We start from the raw sequence: 20,785 nt of genomic DNA on the forward strand, positions 1-20,785 counted from the left end.
CACCCTTGACACAATGGTCCTGACCTGCATGCTCTTCTGAGTCCCGCTAGGTTTGTTGGAGCTTACAGCCCTCAGTCAGACTGGTATACAAACATAATCTGAAAATATTTGTGTAGGTTAATAACCTGAGCAGAACAACTGCTGCAGAAGAGTGCTGCTGCTGACTCCAAAGGAGGATGTACTTGAGAGTCTTCTCTATGCCTAACTGGTGTTTTCTAAAGATCAGGGAGTGCTCACACAGACCAGTGATTTGGGTCACTAGCTTCTCAAAACAAACATAGTCTACCTTTTTCCCCCACTCAGTTTAGCCTTGAGCTAGACAGTGGCATGTAAACAATGACTGCAGAAAGAGCCTGAAACACAGGGTCAGGTGTGTAAGAGCAAGTCCATTTATTTTGGAACCAATCCACACGTGCTCCATTTAACATCACTATGGAAGTCCCATTCTACTGCACAGATACTTTGTTCTGTTTTTAGACTAATTTGCCCACACCTGCTTTTAATGCACTGTGCCAAGACAAATTTAGTGTAGAGTACTTAGCATAACGCACATTCAAATCTTACCTCATCATTAACTTCCTTGTCTGGGGGAACAAGTACACTCTTTTTAAAACCACCATTATTTTTAGCTTTGCACAGTGTTGCATGTATGAAAAAGCAAACGGGGGGTCACAATTTTGGTTGTCTGCTATTCCCTCATTAGCGGTACAAACCCTTATGAAGCACCATGGAATCACAGATTCATAGAATGGTTTGTGTTGAATGGGACCATATAGATCATTCAGTTCCAACCCCCTTGCCACTGGCAGGGACACCTCCTGTTAAACCAGGTTGCTGAGACCCCATCCAGCCTAGCTTTGAACACTTCCAAAGTTGCAGCCTCTGGAGAACCTGTTCCAGTGCCTCATCGCTCTCATGGAGAAAATTTTCATCCTAATGTCTAATGTAAATCTAGCTGCTTCAGTTTGAAGCCATTACCTCTTGCCCTATCACTGTATCTCCTTGTAAAAAGTCCCTCTTCAGCTATCCTGTAAGCCCCCTTCAAATACTGAATGGCTGCTACAAGGTCTCCCTGGAGGCTTCTCCCTGGATCCCCCCAATATCCCATACCTCATAACATGGGATGTGAGCTGGATAATTTATGGTGGCAAACAGGATTAGATTTACACTGTCCTACTTTAGGGACTGGGAAGTGAATAAAAAGTAGTAACAAAGAATAAATCAGATTGTTTTAAATGAGTACTAAAAGTATATGTCTTCATTTAAATATCTATTAAGTCAAGCCAACAATAAAAATGGCAAGTCATTACTATGCTTTTAAATGGTATTCTTTCTCATGCTGTAAGTTAAACCAGACAATCATCCTGTTACTCACTTTAAAACCTAAGACCAATTATTTCACCTGCCTTACTTGTTTAAAGGGCAGCAATCATGCAAACCATCCTATGCTTTTTGGTCTGTGAACAGACAGTTGACAGTAATTTCTCAACTGCAGAGGTAAAAAAAATGTAGCTTAAAGACAGTAAATAACATTAATCTCTGTCTATAGGACTAAAAAGCAAAGCCATCTGCTCTTGCTCTTTAAAGAGGTCTCCTGCTTCGTTTTAAATTCTTAAGGTCCTCTGGAAGACACTGAGAAGATGGCATCCATCTGTCAAGCTGCACTTTCCCTAGCTGTGATCTTTATGTTTTAGGGACTGATGTATGCAGATGGGTGGTCTTGGTAACAATTTCCATTTGCAAGAAGTGTTAGTTTTTGTAAGACAGCTGAGACTGCTTGGACTTCCTCCTTCCTCTCCATATGCCTGCTGTGAAGGGCTTGGGAGAATTCCAAAGTATCACAGAGGAATAAATACATAGTCCTCTGGAGTGTATTTCAGATCCTATTAAGTTCAGACACTATAAAGCACACTTGCCTGGGCAAGAAAGAGACTAGGGGGAAGGAGTTGCAAGTCTTGAAAAAATATTGTTCATTTAAATGACACATTTCCATCTCCTGCAGTTTCAAGACAACCTTCCAAGTACCAGCTGAATGTGAATACTGCTTTGATGCCTGCTGAAAAAAATGCTCCAGTGCTGTTGGCATTGTGGGAAGGAGAAAGATCCTCATTATGAGAAGTGAAGTGCTAGTGATAACAACCTTTTTATTTCCCTCCTCTCTGCCACTGCTGACTAATCTGCATGTCAGGGACACACAGACTATTTCTGCCAGCTCTAGAGAGGTCTGTATCCTTGAGAAGTAACAGGAGTGAGGACTATCAACAATTCACTGCTGGCACAGTGTTCAAAAATGCATCTTGGTGAGTGAAGGAGGAAAAGCTTCTGATATTCACTGGAACAGGTTGCCCAGGGAGGTAGCTAAGCCTGCATCCCTAGAGATATTCAAGGTCAGGCTTGACAAGACTCTGAGCAATCTGATCTAGTGGAAGACGTCCCTGCTCACTGCATGAGGGTTGTACTAGATGACCTTTGGAGGTCCCTTCCAATCCAAACCATTCTATGAGTCTACATGAAGATTTGTTAGGAGAGCTGACACTAAATTGAGAGCACACAATGGAGTCAGTGTCAAGATCAAGCTGTGGAGAGGTCCTGAAAAGGGGAATTTCTAAATGAAATGTGGGAAAACAGAGATAAGATTCAAAATCAGATTTGTTTCACCTTTTCACTTTTACTGCCATCAGTGTAGCCAGTGACAGTGTCTGCCACATCATAACATTAATACCATGCATGTGACAAGCTGGATATCTGTGTTACAATGGAAGTAACACTGAATACTCTTGCTGAAGAGAACTGACTTTTAATTCTCAAAGCTTGATGACTTTTACTATTTCATGAGGGATTTACAGGTGACCTGGCAGTGCTGGGTTAACAGTTTGACTTGATGAACTTAATGATCTCTTCCAGCCTAAACAATTCTATGATTCTGCATGTGACTTCTCCAACTGCTTTTTTACACAGCTGAAGCAGCAAAATATCCAAGACAGCTCAATTTCATAAGCCAGTGCATACTACATGAAGCTTCATGTTTTCCACTGGGATGAGGATGAAAGCAAGCTTCTGTTTTCTGAACTCTGACATTCAAGCAGAATTGTTTCTTGACAGACTATGGGCACAAGTTTATCAACCCTTGCCCTCTCAGCTGCCACCAGCCTCCTTTGCAGTGACCTTTAAGATTGTTTTAAAGAGTCCATGAAACTCACTTCGAAGCCACACAAGCTGTGTTTGTACCATTCATAATGTAAAAAGTCAGGATAAGACACTAAATGTTGAGACCTTTAAGAGTTCACATCTAAGTAGTGCTGGAGTGTGTCCAAGGAAGGGCAATGAAAGTGGTGAAGTGTCTGGAGAACAAATCTTGCAATGAACAGCTGAGGGAACTGGGATTGTTCAGCCTGGAGAAAAGGAGTCTCAGAAGAGACCTTCTCACTCTTTACAACTCCCTGAAAGGAGGCTGAAGCAAGGTGGTGGTCAGTTTCTTCTCCAAAGTAACAAGCAATGGAACAAGAAGAAGCATCCTCAAGTTGTGCCAGGGGAGGTTTATGTTGGACATCAGGAACAATTTCTTCCCCAAAAGAGTTGTCAAGGCCTGGACCAGGCTGCCCAGGGCAGTGGAGAAGTCCCTATCCCTGGAGGGATTTAAAAGCAATGTAAACTGTAGTGCTGAGGGACACAGTTTAGTGGTAACTTGCCAGTACTGGGTTAATGGTTGGACTTCACAACCTTCAAGGTCTCTTCCAACCAAAGCAGTTCTATGATTCTAAATACCCTTTCCTGTAAAATACACTTAGATTGATGAATTCACTACTTCTTACTTTTTCACTGACCTTACAATAGGTTTGGGCAAACTCAGGTATCAGTGCAGGAAGCACAAAAGGGACGTGTTACTGAAGAATGAAGAACAGGGCACATCAATGCTGACCTTACAGGTAGTTAACACTAAACCCTATGCAGGGCTGCTCAGGACATCTGGCATGTTCAAAACCATCTATAATAGACTTCAACTGCCCTGCACCCAAGCAGCCTCAGAAAATGTTACGAGGATATATTTAAGGCAAGTTTTAAAGCATGAGCTCCACCATACAGAAAACAAAGACTTCTTGCCATGGATAAGAACATGCATTGATGATGTCGAAACCAAGGAGCAAAACCTTTTGCAGACAGAAGGCTGCAAAACAAGAAACACACTAACTGAATTCAGGAAGCTCTATTTGCTACTCTCTTGGCAGCCAGACTGCTGTCAAAATTGTCACACAAATTCTCTTACTAGCCATAACAGTCTCTTTCATATAAGAAAATAAAATGGCTGATGCAGTTGTAATAAATCAACTTACTGCTCAAGCTATGAATGTCAGATAAGGTTCTCAAAGAACAAATCACTATTCAAAAACTCATGTCTTACCTGGCTACATGAGGATCAACATTTCCTTAGGCATAGGTTAAAGGACTTAATTTTGCTCCTCTTAAAGCCCACAATGAATCCAACCAAAATACATCAGGAATGATCTTGCAGTATGCACTAAGACTGTTGCATTGTATTAGATAAAACCCTCACAAACCAGCTACTGAATCACAGAATCCCAGCATGGTTACCCAGGATCATGTCCATGTGGGTGTGGAATCTCTCCAGAGAAGGAGACTCCACAACCTCTCTGGGCAGCCTGGTCCAGGGCTACAGCACCCTCATAGAAAAGAAATTTTTCATCACAATCAGGTGGAACCTCCTAGGCTCCAGTTTGTGCCCATTGCCTCTTGTCCTGTCCCTAGGCATCACTGAAAAGAGTCTGGCTCCATCCTCTTCAGCTTTGCCCTTTAGACATTGACAAGCATTGAGAAGATCCCCTGTCAGTCTTCTAAACAGCTCCAAGTCTCTCAGGCTGTCCTCATCAGAGAGATGCTGATGTTCCCTCACCATCTTTGTTGCCTCTGCTGGACTCTCTCTGGTAGTTCATTGTCTCTCTTGAACTGGGGAGCCCAGAACTGGACTCTCAGATATTTCCTTACTAGGACAGATTAGAGGGGAAATAGAGCCTTCTGTCAAATCACTTTACAGACATCTTCAGCTACGTATTGGAACTTTTCTTGACTCTGCCCAATATTTATTGTCCAAATTGAAGCTGAAAAGGAATCCTCAGGTAATACAATAAAGCAGTGCTAACAGGGGAATTTGGTATATACAGTTTGGAAAGAAGCAGACCATGACACTGATCCAATAAAACTATGCATATACACAAATGATGAAAACTGTAATTAGAAGATAACCTGTTGGATTAATACTATAAAAATTGTTCTGAAGAGCAAGCAAAATCATTGTATGATATGAATGCTAATATTTTAACATCTGTGCCCTAATATAACATCACAAACCATCTGTTACATCTACATACCAGCAAAAACCATACACACACAGAGACACAGACACACATATCAACAGTTGGATGGAAGAGAAGATTTGCATCCTCAGGCCTTAAAATTAAGGATATTTCAGAGAGCAATAGTCAAGGGTTAGGGCTGGGCTGGCCACTAAATGAGTGAGAGACACTGTCTGTGAACACTTCTCCCTTCCCAAAGTAAAGAGAAAGGGAATAAGGGAGAGAGACATAGCTCAGAAAACTGAAACAGTTTCAATGAAAACAAACAAACAAAAAGATAAAATGAAATATACACAAATAGATGTAAAGCAATGTTAAACCCAAGCACTGATGGCAATGACATCACCATCACCAGTGATGCTGCAGGCAAGCACTAGGGAAGTCTCAGACTCTGCAAAAGATGGGAAGCAGATTCAGGAGCTGGATTCTGGAACTGGATTCAAAAAACATATGGATAGGGATCAAGGGCAGAATGGACAGAATGGCCTCCTCAGGCATGGGCCACTGTAGAAGAGCTTGGTGACCCCTCAGCTTTACACTAAATATGATGTACATGGAATGGAATGGAATCCCTTGAGCGGAAAAGAGAAGAACCTCCCCCAGCCTTCTGGCCACACTATCCTTAATGCACCCCAGGATACTCTTGGCCTTCTTGGCCATGAGGGCACATTGCTTGCTCATGGGAAATGTGCTGTCTACCAGCACTCTCAGGTCCTTCTTGGCAGAGATGCTTTCCATAAGGCTAACCTCTAACCTATACTGGTGCAGGGGATTATTCTTCCTCAGAAGTAGGACTCAACACTTGCCCTTCCTGAACACAAACCATGGGAAAATGAGGTGGCTTTTGGGAAAGCTTTCAGCCTTTTGAAAGAAATTCTTCTTTCATGGTTATAATTTGACAGTGAGTCTGAATGTTCTGAACATACATTGACTCCACTTCTTGGGATGGCTTTATAAATTTTAAGAGATATTGTCCATCCTAGTACATATACCTTGACAGGCTGGAGAGGTGGGCACAAGCCAACCTCATGAGGTTCAACAAGACCAAGTGCAGGGTCCTGCATCTGGGTCGGGGCAATCCCAGGCACAAATCCAGGCTGGGCAGGGACTCGCTGGAAAGCAGCCCTGAGGAGAGAGACTTGGGGGTGCTGGTGGAGGAGAAGCTCAACAGGAGCTCTCAGTGTGCACTTGCAGCCCAGAAAGCCAATCAGATCCTGGGTTGCATCAAGAGAAGTGTGGCCAGAAGGTCAAGGGAGGTGATTCTCCCCCTCTGCTCAGCTCTGGTGAGACCCCACCTGGAGTACTGCCTCCAGTTCTGGAGCCCCTATTACAAGAGGGATCTGGAGGTGCTGGAAGGTGTCCAGAGAAGGGCCACGAGGATGATCAGAGGGCTGGAGCACCTCTCCTATGAGGACAGACTGAAGGAGTTGGGGCTGTTCAGTCTGGAGAAGAGAAGGCTCTGAGGTGACCAAATTGTGGCCTTCCAGTATCTGAAGGGGGCCTGCAAGAAGGCTGGGGAGGGACTTCTCAGGATATCAGGCAGTGATAGGACTAGGGGGAATGGAATGAAGCTGGAGGTGGGGAGATTCAGGCTGGATGTGAGGAGGAAGTGGTGCCTTCCAACCCTGACTGATACTATGATACTATGATATTCCTTTTACCCCATTACAGAATTTCAAGAGGGCTACTATGCACACCTCTCTACATCACCCAACAGCAGATGAGAACAGTGAAGCTAAGACTAAGAAAAATCTCAATTTACTTCAACGTATGAAATGAAAATTCACTTTCTCTCCAAGCTTTAAGATAATTGATGGCATCAATTTTTAACCACTGTTGAACCATTAACCATATGTAAAAAGCATCTGCAGACACAGCAGCTGTAAATTAAAATTTCACTTTCTCCCTCCCATTTAGTGTCAAGTTAATGAGGTCACAAATGAACTTTACAGGGTAGGATAAGGAAAAATAATGACAACTCATTGCAATTAGATGAGACTTTTGCACTGGACAGAAAGCTGTTACCTACTTCACAAGCCTTCCAATGACCAATTCTAAAAGCCTGACCAAAACTATCAACTTCAGAATAAAACCAAGCTCCCCCAGTTGATTTTTCTTCCCTTCAGTTAGTATTTTACCAGATAACTATTTGACAGAAATTCCCCCAGTGTCTCTGTGTATCTGTTTCTGTGGCACCCTAAAAGCAGGCCTGCCTCGCTCAAAAGAGATTAAAGTATATTTTGACCTCAAAGGTCCAGAAGTTTCTCCCTGTTGAGGACAGAAATTTGTAAGCCTAGCTCTCCTCTGCGGAACTAGCACAGCTGTGGGGGAAAATTGCTTCCACACTGTGCCCTGTGTGTCTTTGTAACACTCTGGACAAGTAGGACAAGACCTCACACAATAATAGGATTAACAAGACAGTGGGTGGAGAGAGGGGACAGGGATGGAAGGAAACAAGGGTGGACAAAAAGCTTGTGCAACTACTGTGTGAGATCACTGGACCCAAGTCCTTTTCCTGCTGAACAGAACACAGATAAGCAAGTATCTGTGGGTGTTGTGGAAGAAGTATTCCTTCAAAACTTGTCTTGAACAGTAAGTGACACAATCACTGTAAATGTACTGGGTGTCAGGCTGTGTATGGAACAGACTGCAGCAGGGGAAGCAAAGCAGAATGGAGTCAGTGAGATCAAACTATGAGAGAGCAGGTCAGACAAATAGGAAAGACTACAGCCCAGAGATGTACCATTTGAGAGTGATGTGAAAGACAAGAGGAATAAGCATGTTTTCCCATTGATTGCCTCTTTGAGTAATTGCCCAGGGCTGCAAAATTCCTTTTATACAGACCTGTGTCTAAAAGGATGGAAAATGCAATTGAGCAAGGAGCAGGTGTGGGGCTCAAAGGTATGGAAGGTGAAAAATGCTGGAAGCCTGCTGTGATCAGCCCTGTTTAGTTAGCCACAGCAGGGCTCATCTGGCACACCACAGATGACCAGTCAGAGGGAGGTTCTGCTCTGAGGAACCATAGAAAGTTCACAGAGCAGTGCTGGCTTTCCAACTACCTTTGTCTCTTAAATCTCAAAAGCAGGAGGATGGGGACAGGGCATGTATGTGCATTTTCAGTTTTTCATGATGAGTTCTGCCCAATAGCTCTTGGCTGATATCACTCATACTTAGCTCCCACTGCCTCCCACCTCACAGATTAGGACTAACACTGAGAGATCAAAAATGTGTCCTTTATCTGTCGCGCTGGCTCCTCTCCAATGGGTACAACAGGTTGTGTCAGAGGAAATCAGCTACCACTGCAGGGGAACTGAAGTCACAGCTCTTTTACAGTCCTGGCTTCAATTCAACGCCCCTTTCTTGAGCCCCCTCTGTGACCCCAGCTACTAATAGCAACTAGCATGAAGAGGGAGGGGAATCAACGCCTGGAATCTTACTATTGCCAGACAAAAGCAACTGCCTCCTATTGTGTCAAAGAAAAAGTAACCTATGGATCTGAAGAATTATGTTGCCTTTTTGTGATGTCACTTAATTAAAGTTATTCTGAATAACAAGAATAATTTATAGTCACAGAATTGTTTAGGCTGGAAAAGACCTTTGAGATCATCGAATCCAACTATTAATCCAGCAATGCCAGGCCACTGCTAAGCCATGTCCCTTAGCACCACACCTATACAGCTTTTCAGTCCCTCCAGGGATTGTAACTCCACCACTGCCCTGAGCAGCCTGTTCCAGGGCTTGAAAACCCTTTTGGGTAAGAATTTGTTCTTCCTTCCCAACCTAAACCTGCCCTGGCACAACCTGAGGCCGTTTCCTCTCATCCTATCATTTGCTGCTTGAGAGAACAATTTGTCCCTAGTTATGAATAAGACTATGGAAAAAGCCTGTGCCCTTCAAGGGCTGAGACTTTTCAGTATTTCACCCACAAAATGTTTTCAAGAGCAGTTGTTATTCCCCCCTCCCCTTTTATAATTGAGAGTAGGCATCCAAACTGAAACCCAAGGTCAAACTGTTATTCTTCTCTGCAGTCATGTTTCCATACTGCAACTGCCCAGATCTGGCCACAACGATAAAAATGTGCAGTAAGACAGCAGAAGGAACACTCATGAGCAGGAACTTGACTAATGGGTCTGCTGATGCTGAATGACATATATTCATCCACTCCTCCACACACACACACAAAAAAAAAAAAAAAAGGAAAAAAAGAGATGCACAGATGGTAGATAATTGACAGTCTGATAGAATCATTAGGAAGGAAAAAAATATGTAAGAGGTGTAAGTTTTTAGGGCAAAATATTAAAAGCATGAATGATGCTTTTGGACCTATGAGGGGGAAAAGTCAAACAAATGGCTGAGGAGAATTTGCTCACTGAATTTTAAAAGGAAGATGTTTCTCCTTGCTTAGTGCCACCAACATGATACCTTTTGCTCTATAAATCAAAAACAGGGAATATAAACAATTTTGCAAAGTGAAAGCAACTTTTAAAAGATAAATTTCAGGCTTCCACCAGACACAAAGAAGAACTACAAGGAGCTTGCCTTCCTTCCTTCCTTCCTTGTTCAAATTCAAATCAACCAGCCTCCTTTGTGCTTCTGTTCTCTCCTCTTTTCAAATTTCCTTCCTTGTTTCCATGGGAACCCCCTTGCTGACAAGCCTCCTAGCAGAGCAAGAGGCCAAGCTTAGCAAGGGGTGTGAAAAGGGGAGAGAGTCAAAGGGCAGAATTTGGCTCTGGAGAATCAAGATGCCAACCTTTGACACCCCACAAAAGGGAAGTAACCATAGGAACTAACTCTGTGGGACAGGGAGCAGGGAGGAGGAGAGAGTATCATGGCCAAATCCACAAGATGAGAAACAAAATGGGAAAGGCATCTTTAAAAAAAGGCAGTGCTGAACCTCCAGTGAAAAAAAGTCTCACAAATGGACTAACTTAAAACACAACTTTAAGGAACAAGTATACAATGTTGTGCTAGTTTTAAGTCCACCTCACAGCATCAAATTAATTTATATGGGACCATACAGAATCTGTGCAGAATTGACTCTTAAATTCAATATGAGTATTTAATCATAGAATCACAGAATGCTATAGGTTGGAAGGGGCCTTTAAAGGTCATCTGTTCCAGCACCCCCCATAGTGAGCAGGGACACCTGCAACTAGATGAGGTTGCTCAGAGCCCCATTCAATCTGACCTGGAAGGGTTCCAGGGATGGGGCTTCTACCACCTCTCTGGTTAACCTGGGCCAGTGATTCTATGATTTCTACCATTTTTCACATCAATAATACTCTTTATAACCATATTTTATTAAAGATGTAACTCTTCTTCGAGCCCCAAGTGATGCAAGATCGAACAATGAACTCAGTTCACAAACCCTGGGCTCCTCAACCATTAGGGATATTTTGCAGCCCACAGGCTATCAACCTTGGGTACCAGTTTGGTGCTAGATGTAGGGCAAATGTTGTCTCAGTTTCCTGCAGAAAGTCACAAAACCCTCCTGCATCTGCAGCTCTTAATGACCAGGAGACAAAATGGGGAGTAAAGCAGCAGACACATATGCATTTGCTTAATAAGGTTCATCCTTTGTATATTAAAAACATGCTTTAGTGAGCTCTTCTTCTCATACCACAGAACACAACAGCTTCACAGACAAAACTTCCTCTAAAATCACCACAAGAATCTCCCAAAAGAAGAAAACTTCAGCCATAGCAGCAAGACAAATTCTAACATTTAGAGCTGCTCCTTGGTGCTGAAGTTGGTTTTGTTCTCTTGTCTTGTCAGTCCCATTTTAAATTCAACTACCCTATAACTTCATGACACACCAGAGAAAGGAAAGAAAACCCCACCACTTCCAAGTGATCAGCAAAATAAAAAGCACATCTCAGCTAGCCCACACAACTTTTTAGTCCAGTGTTTTTTTTAAGTAGTCCACTGTTATTTACCTGCCTGTCAACTATTTGCACATTCTGAAATAATGACATGTCAAAGGGACAGAAACCTAAAGAGTTTCCAACTTATTCTGTCACCTCACAAGTTACAACTGACTTTGTCTTTGTATCAGAAGACTATAAAGGGTGAAGAGAAAGGTCTAGCTAGTAACTTGGACTAACCAGAGTTGTTAATTCTGCAGTGCACATGCTAAACCTTTGCCTTACCAGGGACATGATCTAATGTGTGCATGTGCTAAACACAGAGTGGCTATTTCAGTACTCTCCAACTTACACATACAACTAGATGTAAGGCTAAGCCTAATTACTGTAACCTCTACTACTACTACACCATCAAATATACAATATAAGCATGGGTTTTGTCCCACAGCAGCTGCCTCCAAGATAATCAGCTCATTGGTTTTGATTAAGGTAAAGAAAAAGCATGCAACAACTGGTCTGCACGCTTGTTGTAAATGAGAGGAAAGGTACAGGGTGTGATCAATGTTCCCTTAATGCTCCAGCACAACATTCTTTTGACTCCCAGTTTACACTTGTGCATGAATATAAAGCTGAAACTGACTATAAAGTACATTGTCATTTAACTAGTCAAAATAAATTCATGTGTGTTCCACCTTGCCTAATAATTCCTCTTAAAGCCTCCACCAGATGCTGCCGAATTAGCCACACTGCAGAGCCATCTGCCTTCATGGCCCTGAAAACAAGCCCACTGTGAATAGATGTTGATTAAGATGTAGATCATTTACTTTAAACCAAATCATTACATAAAACTGATGGGTTTTTTCATATGCCTGCACTAAACTATTAAAACTAAACTTCATTTCCACACATTTCCAGTCAAAGATGAGGCTCTTTCCCTTTTCTTCCTTATTTAAGCCTCTACAAAATTCAAAGTACAAAGAGGGGAGATTTAGACTAGACGTAAGGAGGAAATTGTTTACACTCAGGGTGGTGAGACACTGGCCCAGGTTACCCAGAGAGGTGGTAGAAGCCCCATCCCTGGAGCCATTCCAAGTCAGGTTGGCCAGGGCTCTGAGGAACTTGTTGTAGCTGATGATGTACCTGCTCACTGCAGGGACGTTGGACTAGATGACCTCTAAAGATCCCTCCCCACACAAACCATTCTGTGATTCTACACATGCATAGTTTTATGCTTTATCTGAACATAAATTATTGTCTCACATGGCTGCTCTTCCTGTCTGGTAGTTTCATTGAATATTCAATATTCATTCAGATGATCTTGAGGTTCACTGGAGCTCAGTGTGAAAAGGATTGGATTGATGGTCTTAATATGAGTCTGCCTAAGGCTATGCTCAAGAAACAGCTTCCTCAGAAGCCTCTTTTTACAGAACTGCCAGATCATACTAATTTTTTTTATCTACTTGGGGATGCAAAGACTCTACTTCTTCTCAAATTGTTCCTATCCCCCCCAGAGGTTTCACCTTCACACAGCACTCATACCCTTTACAGATCAAGAATGAAGCCACAAGCTGACAGGTTTCAAACAGACAAATCTCAGGTATTCTTAGAGCAGGAATTTCTAAGCAGTGCATCACTGGGCACTCCTTTGCTCTGCAGAATCATCTTTGCAATTCTAGCCTCAAGACAGTCTGGTTTAACAATAAAACAATCCACATCTTTCCATGGCTATTTCTAAAGTAAAAATTCAGAGTGGGAATAAGGGAATATAAAGTTAATAAAGGAGTAAGCTCTAATCAGATGGTGTGCTGCTTGTGTTCTTATGATCATGCACAGTTCCATTGTTCTGCAAGCATCACAATCTTACATGCTAAAGAGAAAATTAATCCCTTCTGCACATTAGCGTCTAAGATTAGGATGCTTACAAAACACCAGCTGATTAAAACCTGCTTTTCCATTAGCTTTCTATTCTTACACAAATTTTTCGATGCAGAACTGAGGAATACAGAAAGCCAAGCAAAAAGTGCTGAGATTTCGAAGGCGTAGTGCACAAGCAAAGCAAAAAGGAATAAAGATGGAATTGGGGGCGGGGGAGGGAAAGGGGGAAAGAAGTTCAGGGTTTTCCACCCTACACTCTCCCCATCCTTGTGGGTGAGTGGGTAAGAAAGAAAGATGCATCCCACTTGCATCCAAAAATATCACTCAAAACTAGATGAGGGATGGGGCAATATTACCTCCCAGCTCCAAGGGAGGCAGGAATCACATCCACATAAAACAAGGTCAGTGCATTTTGCACACTTTTCCTGGCCCTTATGAAAACCAAGAACTGAGACACAGTATTCCACATTAAATTCAATTATCTTAAATAGAATCATAGAATGATTTAGGTTGGAAAGGACCTCCAAAAGTCATCTACTCCAAACCCCCCCCCTGCAGTTAGCAGAGATATCCTCCACTAGATCAGGTTGCCCAGAGTCCTGTTGAGCCTCACCTTGAGTATCTCCAGGGATGGGACCTCAACCACTTCCCTGGGCAACCTGCTTCAGTGTTCCATACTCTCGTGGTAAGGAACTTGCTCCTAACATCCCATCTAAACCTATTCTTCTCTAATTTCACACCATTACCCCTCATCCTATCACTGGAGCCCTTTGTAAACAGTTCCACTCCAGCTTTCTTGTAGCCCCACCCCCTTCAGGTGCTGGAGTCCACAAATCAGTAATAATATATGTCTGATAGTTAAGCTATTTGAGAAACACTACTGAAATGAGCCACTTAGCATGTGACCAACCTATATTGGTAAAACTCCAATCTCAGAAGCTAAGGCTGGCTAGGAGTATATATAGCTGTGTCTTCTGTTGATGCCATTTTTAACTGTAGTCTGTTTGGTTTCCATTTAAAAAGGACTTTAAAAAAAGAACTAAGACTCCAAAATCACTGCTGGGAGGAGAAGCAAAAATACTGCCACAAAAAAGGAAAGCATGTTATACACACAGAATGTAGATACCAAGGATATGAAGTTTTGCAGCACACACTAATTTTGAAGCAGAGTGTGAACAATCAGGTCTCTTCACATCTGCTCTAAGGCAAAGTCCATTAGCTCTGTTTCTAAATATTTAAAATTTCATGACTGGACAATTTATTTTTATTAACTCAGTGATTCCCAGATGGTGAACCCTGCCACCCTGATGGAGTAGGAGAGCACTGGTTGGAAAAGACCTTGAAGATTGTGCAGTCTAATCTTTAATGCAGCGCTGCCAGGTCACCACTAAACCATGTACCTCTGCAATACATCTACACAGCTTTTTAATCCCACTGCCCTGGGAAGCCTGGACCCTTGCAACCCTCTTGGGTAAGAAATTGCTCTTTATGTCCAACCTAAACTTCCTCTGGCCCAACTTGAGGCTGTTTCCTCTCATCCTGTCTCTTGTTCCTTGGGAGAAGAGGCCAACCCCTCCCTTGCACCAACCTTCTTTCAGGGAGTTGTAGAGAACCAGAAGGTCTCCCCTTACCCTCCCTTTCTCCAGGCTAAACAACCACAGCTGATCTTCACAAGATTTGTGCTCTAGACCCTTCACTGGCTTCATGGCTCTTCTTTTGACCTCCTCCAGCTCCTCAATGACCTTCTTGGAGTGTGAGGCCCAAAACTGAATCTAGCATTCCAGGTATGATCTCACCAGTGCCATGGGGACAATCTCTCCCTGGGTCCTGCTGGCCACACTATTGCTGATCAAAGCCAGGATGCTGTTGGCCTTCTTGGTCACCTGGCACATGCTGGCTCATCTTCAGTTGGCTGTTGACCAACAGTCCCAGGGACTTCCCAGCTTCTCTTTCCCAGGTCTGGAGTACTGCATGAGGTTGTTGTGACCCAAATGCAGGACCCACCACTTGGCCTTGTTGAACCTCAGTCCATCCACCCAGCCTGTCCAGATCCCTCTGTAGAGCCTCCCCCCTGTCAAGCAGATCAACATTCCAGTCTAACTTAGTTGTGTCTCCAAACATACTGAGGCTGCCCTCAACCTCCTTAACCAGATAATTAAAAAGATACTAAACAGGTCAGGCACCAGTACTAAACTCTGAGGAACTTCACTTGTGACTGCCCACCAAGTGGATTTATGAGACAGCATTACTCCTTTCTCCTTCCAGCTACAACCAAGTCAGCTGCAAAATGGCATTATTTCTCTATTGCCCCCTTTGCTTTTTCCACCTGCACACTTAGCCAGCCTGTCTACAGTGCATCCATAAGTCCTCCTGACTGCTCTTTTTTGATAAGCAAAATTGGAGTGAAGTTGTGAGAGAGTGCAAAGGAAGAGCCTGTTATCTCCTATGCCCACATGGTCGTCATCTCATTTCTGGAGCGTTTGACCTCCGGTATAATCCCAAAGGACAACATTTCAGTTCCCACCCAGAAGGAACCATTTAGCCCTCAGTTCTGCCTGGTTTCTGTCTTTGAAATCCTCTTTGATCCCTAGCATCATTTGTGAGGTCTCTCAAAAATCAGGGGAAGGAGAAGGAAGTGCTGGCAGTATGCTTAACTGCAGGAAAGCTGGCAATCATCATATTAACCCAGTTCTCTTCATCAGTGACAAAAGCTTTAACAGCATGTTCCCAGGCTGCAACAGGCTACCAGGTTATGTGTTCTTTGACAAAAATATTTGCTGTCAAAAACTGCATTAAAGCAGATAAAAACCACTGATTCATATAAAAAAACACTGCTTGCTAGTCTTACACCTAAGCAAATCCTCCAAGGCCAAAGGAATATTAAGCAAGAAAGGGGACAGAAGATAATTCTTCATGTTGTAGCAATAATAATCCAGGAGATGGGTAAACACGTTCAGATCCCTCAGAGAAAAGGGGTAATTTTGTCATCTTCACAGCCTCACACAGCACACAATCTGTGTAACACAGCAGAACTGTGGCAGCAGCACAGTGTGACATCATCTCAATGTCACAGAACTATTTAGAGGGGAGTTTTAACCACAGAGCTGAAGCAGACTGTGCTAGATGGGTATTGCAATAAAACAACCTGTTAGTAGATGATACGATATTTTAAAAGACCTACAAGATGTTTCACATAACAGCAGGCAGCAGATAAAAGGCAAGAGCGGGGTCAGCAGCTGTGACGCCGGCAGCAAGTGCAGCAGGTGCTGCCGTGCAGGACTGCAGGGCAGGACAGCTCCCAGCTCCGGCCTGGACAGCTCAGCCCCGGCTCCAGGCTGCCGTGGAGCCTCCCAAAATATGTGGGCTTTACAGCCATCACCTTAGAACTCCGTACTCTGTCATAACCAAGTGGCCATGAGTGCCAACAGCATCCTGGCCTGTATCAGCAGTAGTGTGGCCAACAAGACTAGGGCAGGGATCATCCCCCTGTACCGGACACTGGTGGGGCCACACCTTGAATCCTGGGCTCAGTTTTGGGCCCCTCCCTCCAAGAAGGATGTTGAGACGCTGAGGCAGATGCAGAGAAGGGCATCAAAGATGATGAAAGACCTAGAGCACAAATCTTGTGAGGAGCAGCTGAGGGAACTGGGGTTGTTCAGGCTGAAGGGAGACCTTCTCACGCTCTACAACTCCCTGGAAGGAGGCTGCAGTGAGGTGGGAGCTCAGTCTATTCTCCCAGGTAACAACTGATAGAAGAGGAAACAACCAGAAGGTGCAGCAGGGGAGGTTTAGATTGCCTATTAGGAAAAATTTCTTCATGGAACTTGTTGTCAAGGCTGCCTAGGGCAGTGGTGGAGTCCCTATTCCTGGAGGGATTTAAATCTGTGTAGATGTTTTATCGAGGGATACTGTTTAGTGGTGACCTGGCAGTGCTGGATTAACAGCTGGACTTGATGATCCAAAAGGTCTCTTCCTACCAAAGGTGTTCTATGACTACTGTGACAATTTGTGCTAATCAGCATCACTCCTTTTAAAAAACTGTAGGTGAAAAAACACTCTTTTTACCCTCTGCTACAGCCAAGTAGATGTCAACAGAGGTTGCACTGGTGCAAACTGGTGTTTGTCCTCTATCAAAAGGAGTAAAAATCACTTTAGAGATACGTAGGGATAAAATAATGCTCCAGGCCTTGAATGCAGAAAGCTTTCCCTTCAATCTCACAGGATTAGAGCACAGATGAAATGTAGCACAGAGGAAAGCTTAAGGCATTATCTTTCCTAGAGTAAATAAAGGCACAGGGGAACCAATTACAGTGTGGACCAGGATACACTGAGAGGGATTCCTGATATTTTAGTTTTCTTCGTTTAATCAAGATGGTTAACACCAATATTGCTGGAACATATCAAGAAAACACTGATGACATGCCCTAGGATCCTTTATCATAATTATGAAGGAATCAAAGTCTCAAAAAGACAATTTACTAACTAAGATTTTAACAGTTGCTTCAATTAAGTAATCAATGATATGGAAAGAGAAGTACAATGAATTTGCTGATGATAATACCACAGCTGTAGTAGTTCTCTTCATTGCTTCACATTCACCCTTTTTTGTACTCTTGCAGTCCAAGCAAGCTGCATTTTTCTTAAGGGTTATGTAAAGAAGTGGTACTGAAAACCTGCCAGAATGACAAGGACTTCCTCCCTCAATACACAAGAGGATTCATGCTGCTCCTGTTTTATCACAGAATCAATAAGGTTGGAAGAGACCTCAAAGATCATCAAGCCCAACCTGTCATCCAAGACCTCATGACTACTAAACCATGGCACCAAGTGCCACGTCCAGTCCCCTCTTGAACACCTCCAGGGATGGTGACTCCACCACCTGCCTGGAAAAGACCTTTAAGATCACCAAGTCCCACCACTAACCTAACAGTACCAAGTCTGCTGCAAAACCATGCTCCTAAGCAGGTAAGAAAGGCCAAATATTACGACTACCTTTACTCTCTACAACTACCTGAAGGGAGGTTGTGGACAGGCAGAGGTTGGTCTCTTCTCCCAGGCAGCCAGTACCAGAACAAGAAGACACAGTCTCAGGCTGCGCCAGGGGAGGTTTAGGTTGGATGTTAGGAAGAAGTTCTATACAGAGAGAGTGATTGCCCATTGGAATGGGCTGCCTGGGGAGGTGGTGGAGTTGCCGTCATTGGAGTTTTTCAGGAGAAGACTTGATGGGGTGCTTGGTGCCATGGGTTAGTTGTTTAGGTGGGTTGGATTGGTTGATGGGTTGGACGCAATGATCTTGAAGGTCTCTTCCAACCTGGTTTATTCTATGTATTCTATGTAAAGCAGCCTTCAGAACGAAAAATCTTCTATTTGTGGCTCAGTGTCCTGTTTTTCTGGCACTTAGCTAAGTGACAGACCATTCAAAATAATCATTCATGATTTAGAATAGAATAGAATTAACCAGGTTGGAAAAGACCTCTGAGATCATCAAGTCCAACCTATCACCCAACACTATCTAATCAACTAAACCATGGCATCAAGCACCCCAGCCAGTCTCATCACCTCCACCACCTCCCCAGGCAGCACATTTCAATGGCAAATCACTCTTTCTATGAAGAACTTTTTCCTAACATCCAGCCTAAACCTCCCCTGGTGCAGCTTGAGACTGTGTCCTCTTGTTCTGGTGCTGGTTGCTTGGGAGAAGAGTGTGGTGGTTTGAAAGGAAAGGCTCTGCTTTCCCTCCCCCACTGAGAAAGAGACCACGGCTAAACCCAGTCGGAGAAATGAGATTATATTTTACAAGGAAACAGATTATATGTAACACAACAAATACAGGTATTTTACAGTATATACAGGAATATACAGCCAATGAACTCAACCAGAAACCAGACCCCCCACAGAGGGGGCTTCCCCCTGTGCCCCCTTCAACCCCCTACCTCCCTTCTCCCCCAAAGGAGGTAGAAGAAGAGACGAGGACAGTTAACAGGGCAGGAAAGGAAGAAAGGCCTTGCACAGGAGTTAGTATCTTATCTTAGTTGGCCAGAATCCCAGAAGCAGATCCAGACGAGAGGGACAGCGAAGGAAGGAAGACTGAGAGAAAGTTCCCAGCTCCCCCGGGTCCAATCTGACCTCCCACAATCCTTGGCCAATGAAATTCGTTTAGACTACCAAAATATTTTACAAACATTTAGCCAGTGTGCCCCTTCCTTAAAGGCACAGCGTCAAACGGCCACAAAGAGACCAACCCCCACCTGGCTACAACCTCCCTTCAGGTAGTTGTAGACAGCAATAAGATCTCCTCTGAGCCTCCTCTTCTCAAGGGTAAGCAACCCCAGCTCCTTCAGCCTCTCCTCACAGGGCTGTGCTCCAAACCCCTCCCCAGCTTTGTTGCCCTTCTCTGGACACCTTCCAGCAACTCAACATCTTTCCTAAACTGAGGGGCCCAGAACTGGACACAGGACTCAAGGTGAGGCCTAACCAGTGCTGAGCACAGGGACAGAATGATCTCCCTGCTCCTGCTGGCCACACTGTTCCTGATCCAGGCCAGGATGCCATTGACCTTCTTGGCCACCTGGGCACACTGCTGGCTCATGTTCAGCCTACTCTCAGCCAGTACCCCCAGGTCCCTCTCTGCCTGGCTGCTCTCCAGCCACTCTGACCCCAGCCCGCAGCGCTGCATGGGGTTGTTGTGGCCAATGTGTAGAACCCGTCACATATCTAAAGTAGCACACAAACATTAGATCTGGAGTACTTCACACTAAATTAGGCAAATTTTGTAGTCACAGAATATTTTTCTATATATTACAACACATTCTGTGAAAGTGGTAGTTTGGGCTTACATTGAAGTAATTAATTATTTCGATTTTTCCCATTTTCATTTCTAATATAAAACATCTTCCTGGATTCTGTTACCATTTATTTGCCAACTAGAGGAGAAGAATACACACGTTGCTAATAAGACAGGCTTACCTCCATTGCTAATGCTGCTGTTTGCTGGTCATAATGATTCAGGAGATTAGGCATGAAGGTGGTGTTGTAAGGCAGATCCTGGCACATCCGCAAGATGATGGGCTCACAAGAAAATAAACTGTGCCCTCTTGTGTGCCCCACCAAAACATCCAACAGCCAAAGGTAACAAAACATCCAGCTAGGAGCCATCCTGCCACGCTGGGGATGGGGCCAGGTCTTGAGCCCAGGCAGAAAGCTCCTTTGACTCCTCATGTGCCCGCAGATTTCACTTCAGAGATGACATGTTCGGTCCTGGTTTAAGGTTCTTCAGAACTGGGATGTTCTTTGTATGCGTCCAGGAGCTGTATTTGAGACAGATGTGAGGAATGGACTCAATGATCTTTGAGGTCTCTTCCAACTTTGGTGATACTCTGAATCCTGTCTTTTCTTTTCCCAGCACTATAAGTTATGGTATGAAAATCTTTAACCACATTCCCACACAACTGACTCCATTGTGACAGAGCAGAAGGCAAGCCACGTTCTCCTTTTGTTAGGAAACCTAGAATAAAAAAAACCAGACAGAACACAGTAAAAAAAACAACCTTGTATTTGATTAAAATATTTAAACAGCTTGGCAGTCAAATTGCTTCAAGTTCTCACATGCAAGACTCGGAGGACCCCACGACAAGTCTGAATCCTGATTTCCAACTATTTCTGATGGAAAAAAAGCTA

At 43.7% G+C, this 20,785-nt stretch overlaps 1 protein-coding gene across 1 annotated transcript in view; it reads right to left on the bottom strand.

Moving 5' to 3' along the window:
- The window catches only part of FZD3 (frizzled class receptor 3), a 57,755-nt gene extending 37,292 nt beyond the window's left edge, over window positions 1-20,463 (bottom strand). The window contains exon 1 of the mRNA XM_009907732.2: window positions 20,075-20,463. Coding sequence (XP_009906034.2) covers window positions 20,075-20,326 — 252 coding nt within the window. The 5' untranslated portion in view covers window positions 20,327-20,463. The remainder of the gene's footprint in view (window positions 1-20,074) is intronic.
- Window positions 20,464-20,785: the final 322 nt, after the last annotated feature.

Source organism: Dryobates pubescens, chromosome 3 (genome assembly GCF_014839835.1).
Source record: "Dryobates pubescens isolate bDryPub1 chromosome 3, bDryPub1.pri, whole genome shotgun sequence".
In the NCBI taxonomy this organism is placed as follows: domain Eukaryota; kingdom Metazoa; phylum Chordata; class Aves; order Piciformes; family Picidae; genus Dryobates; species Dryobates pubescens.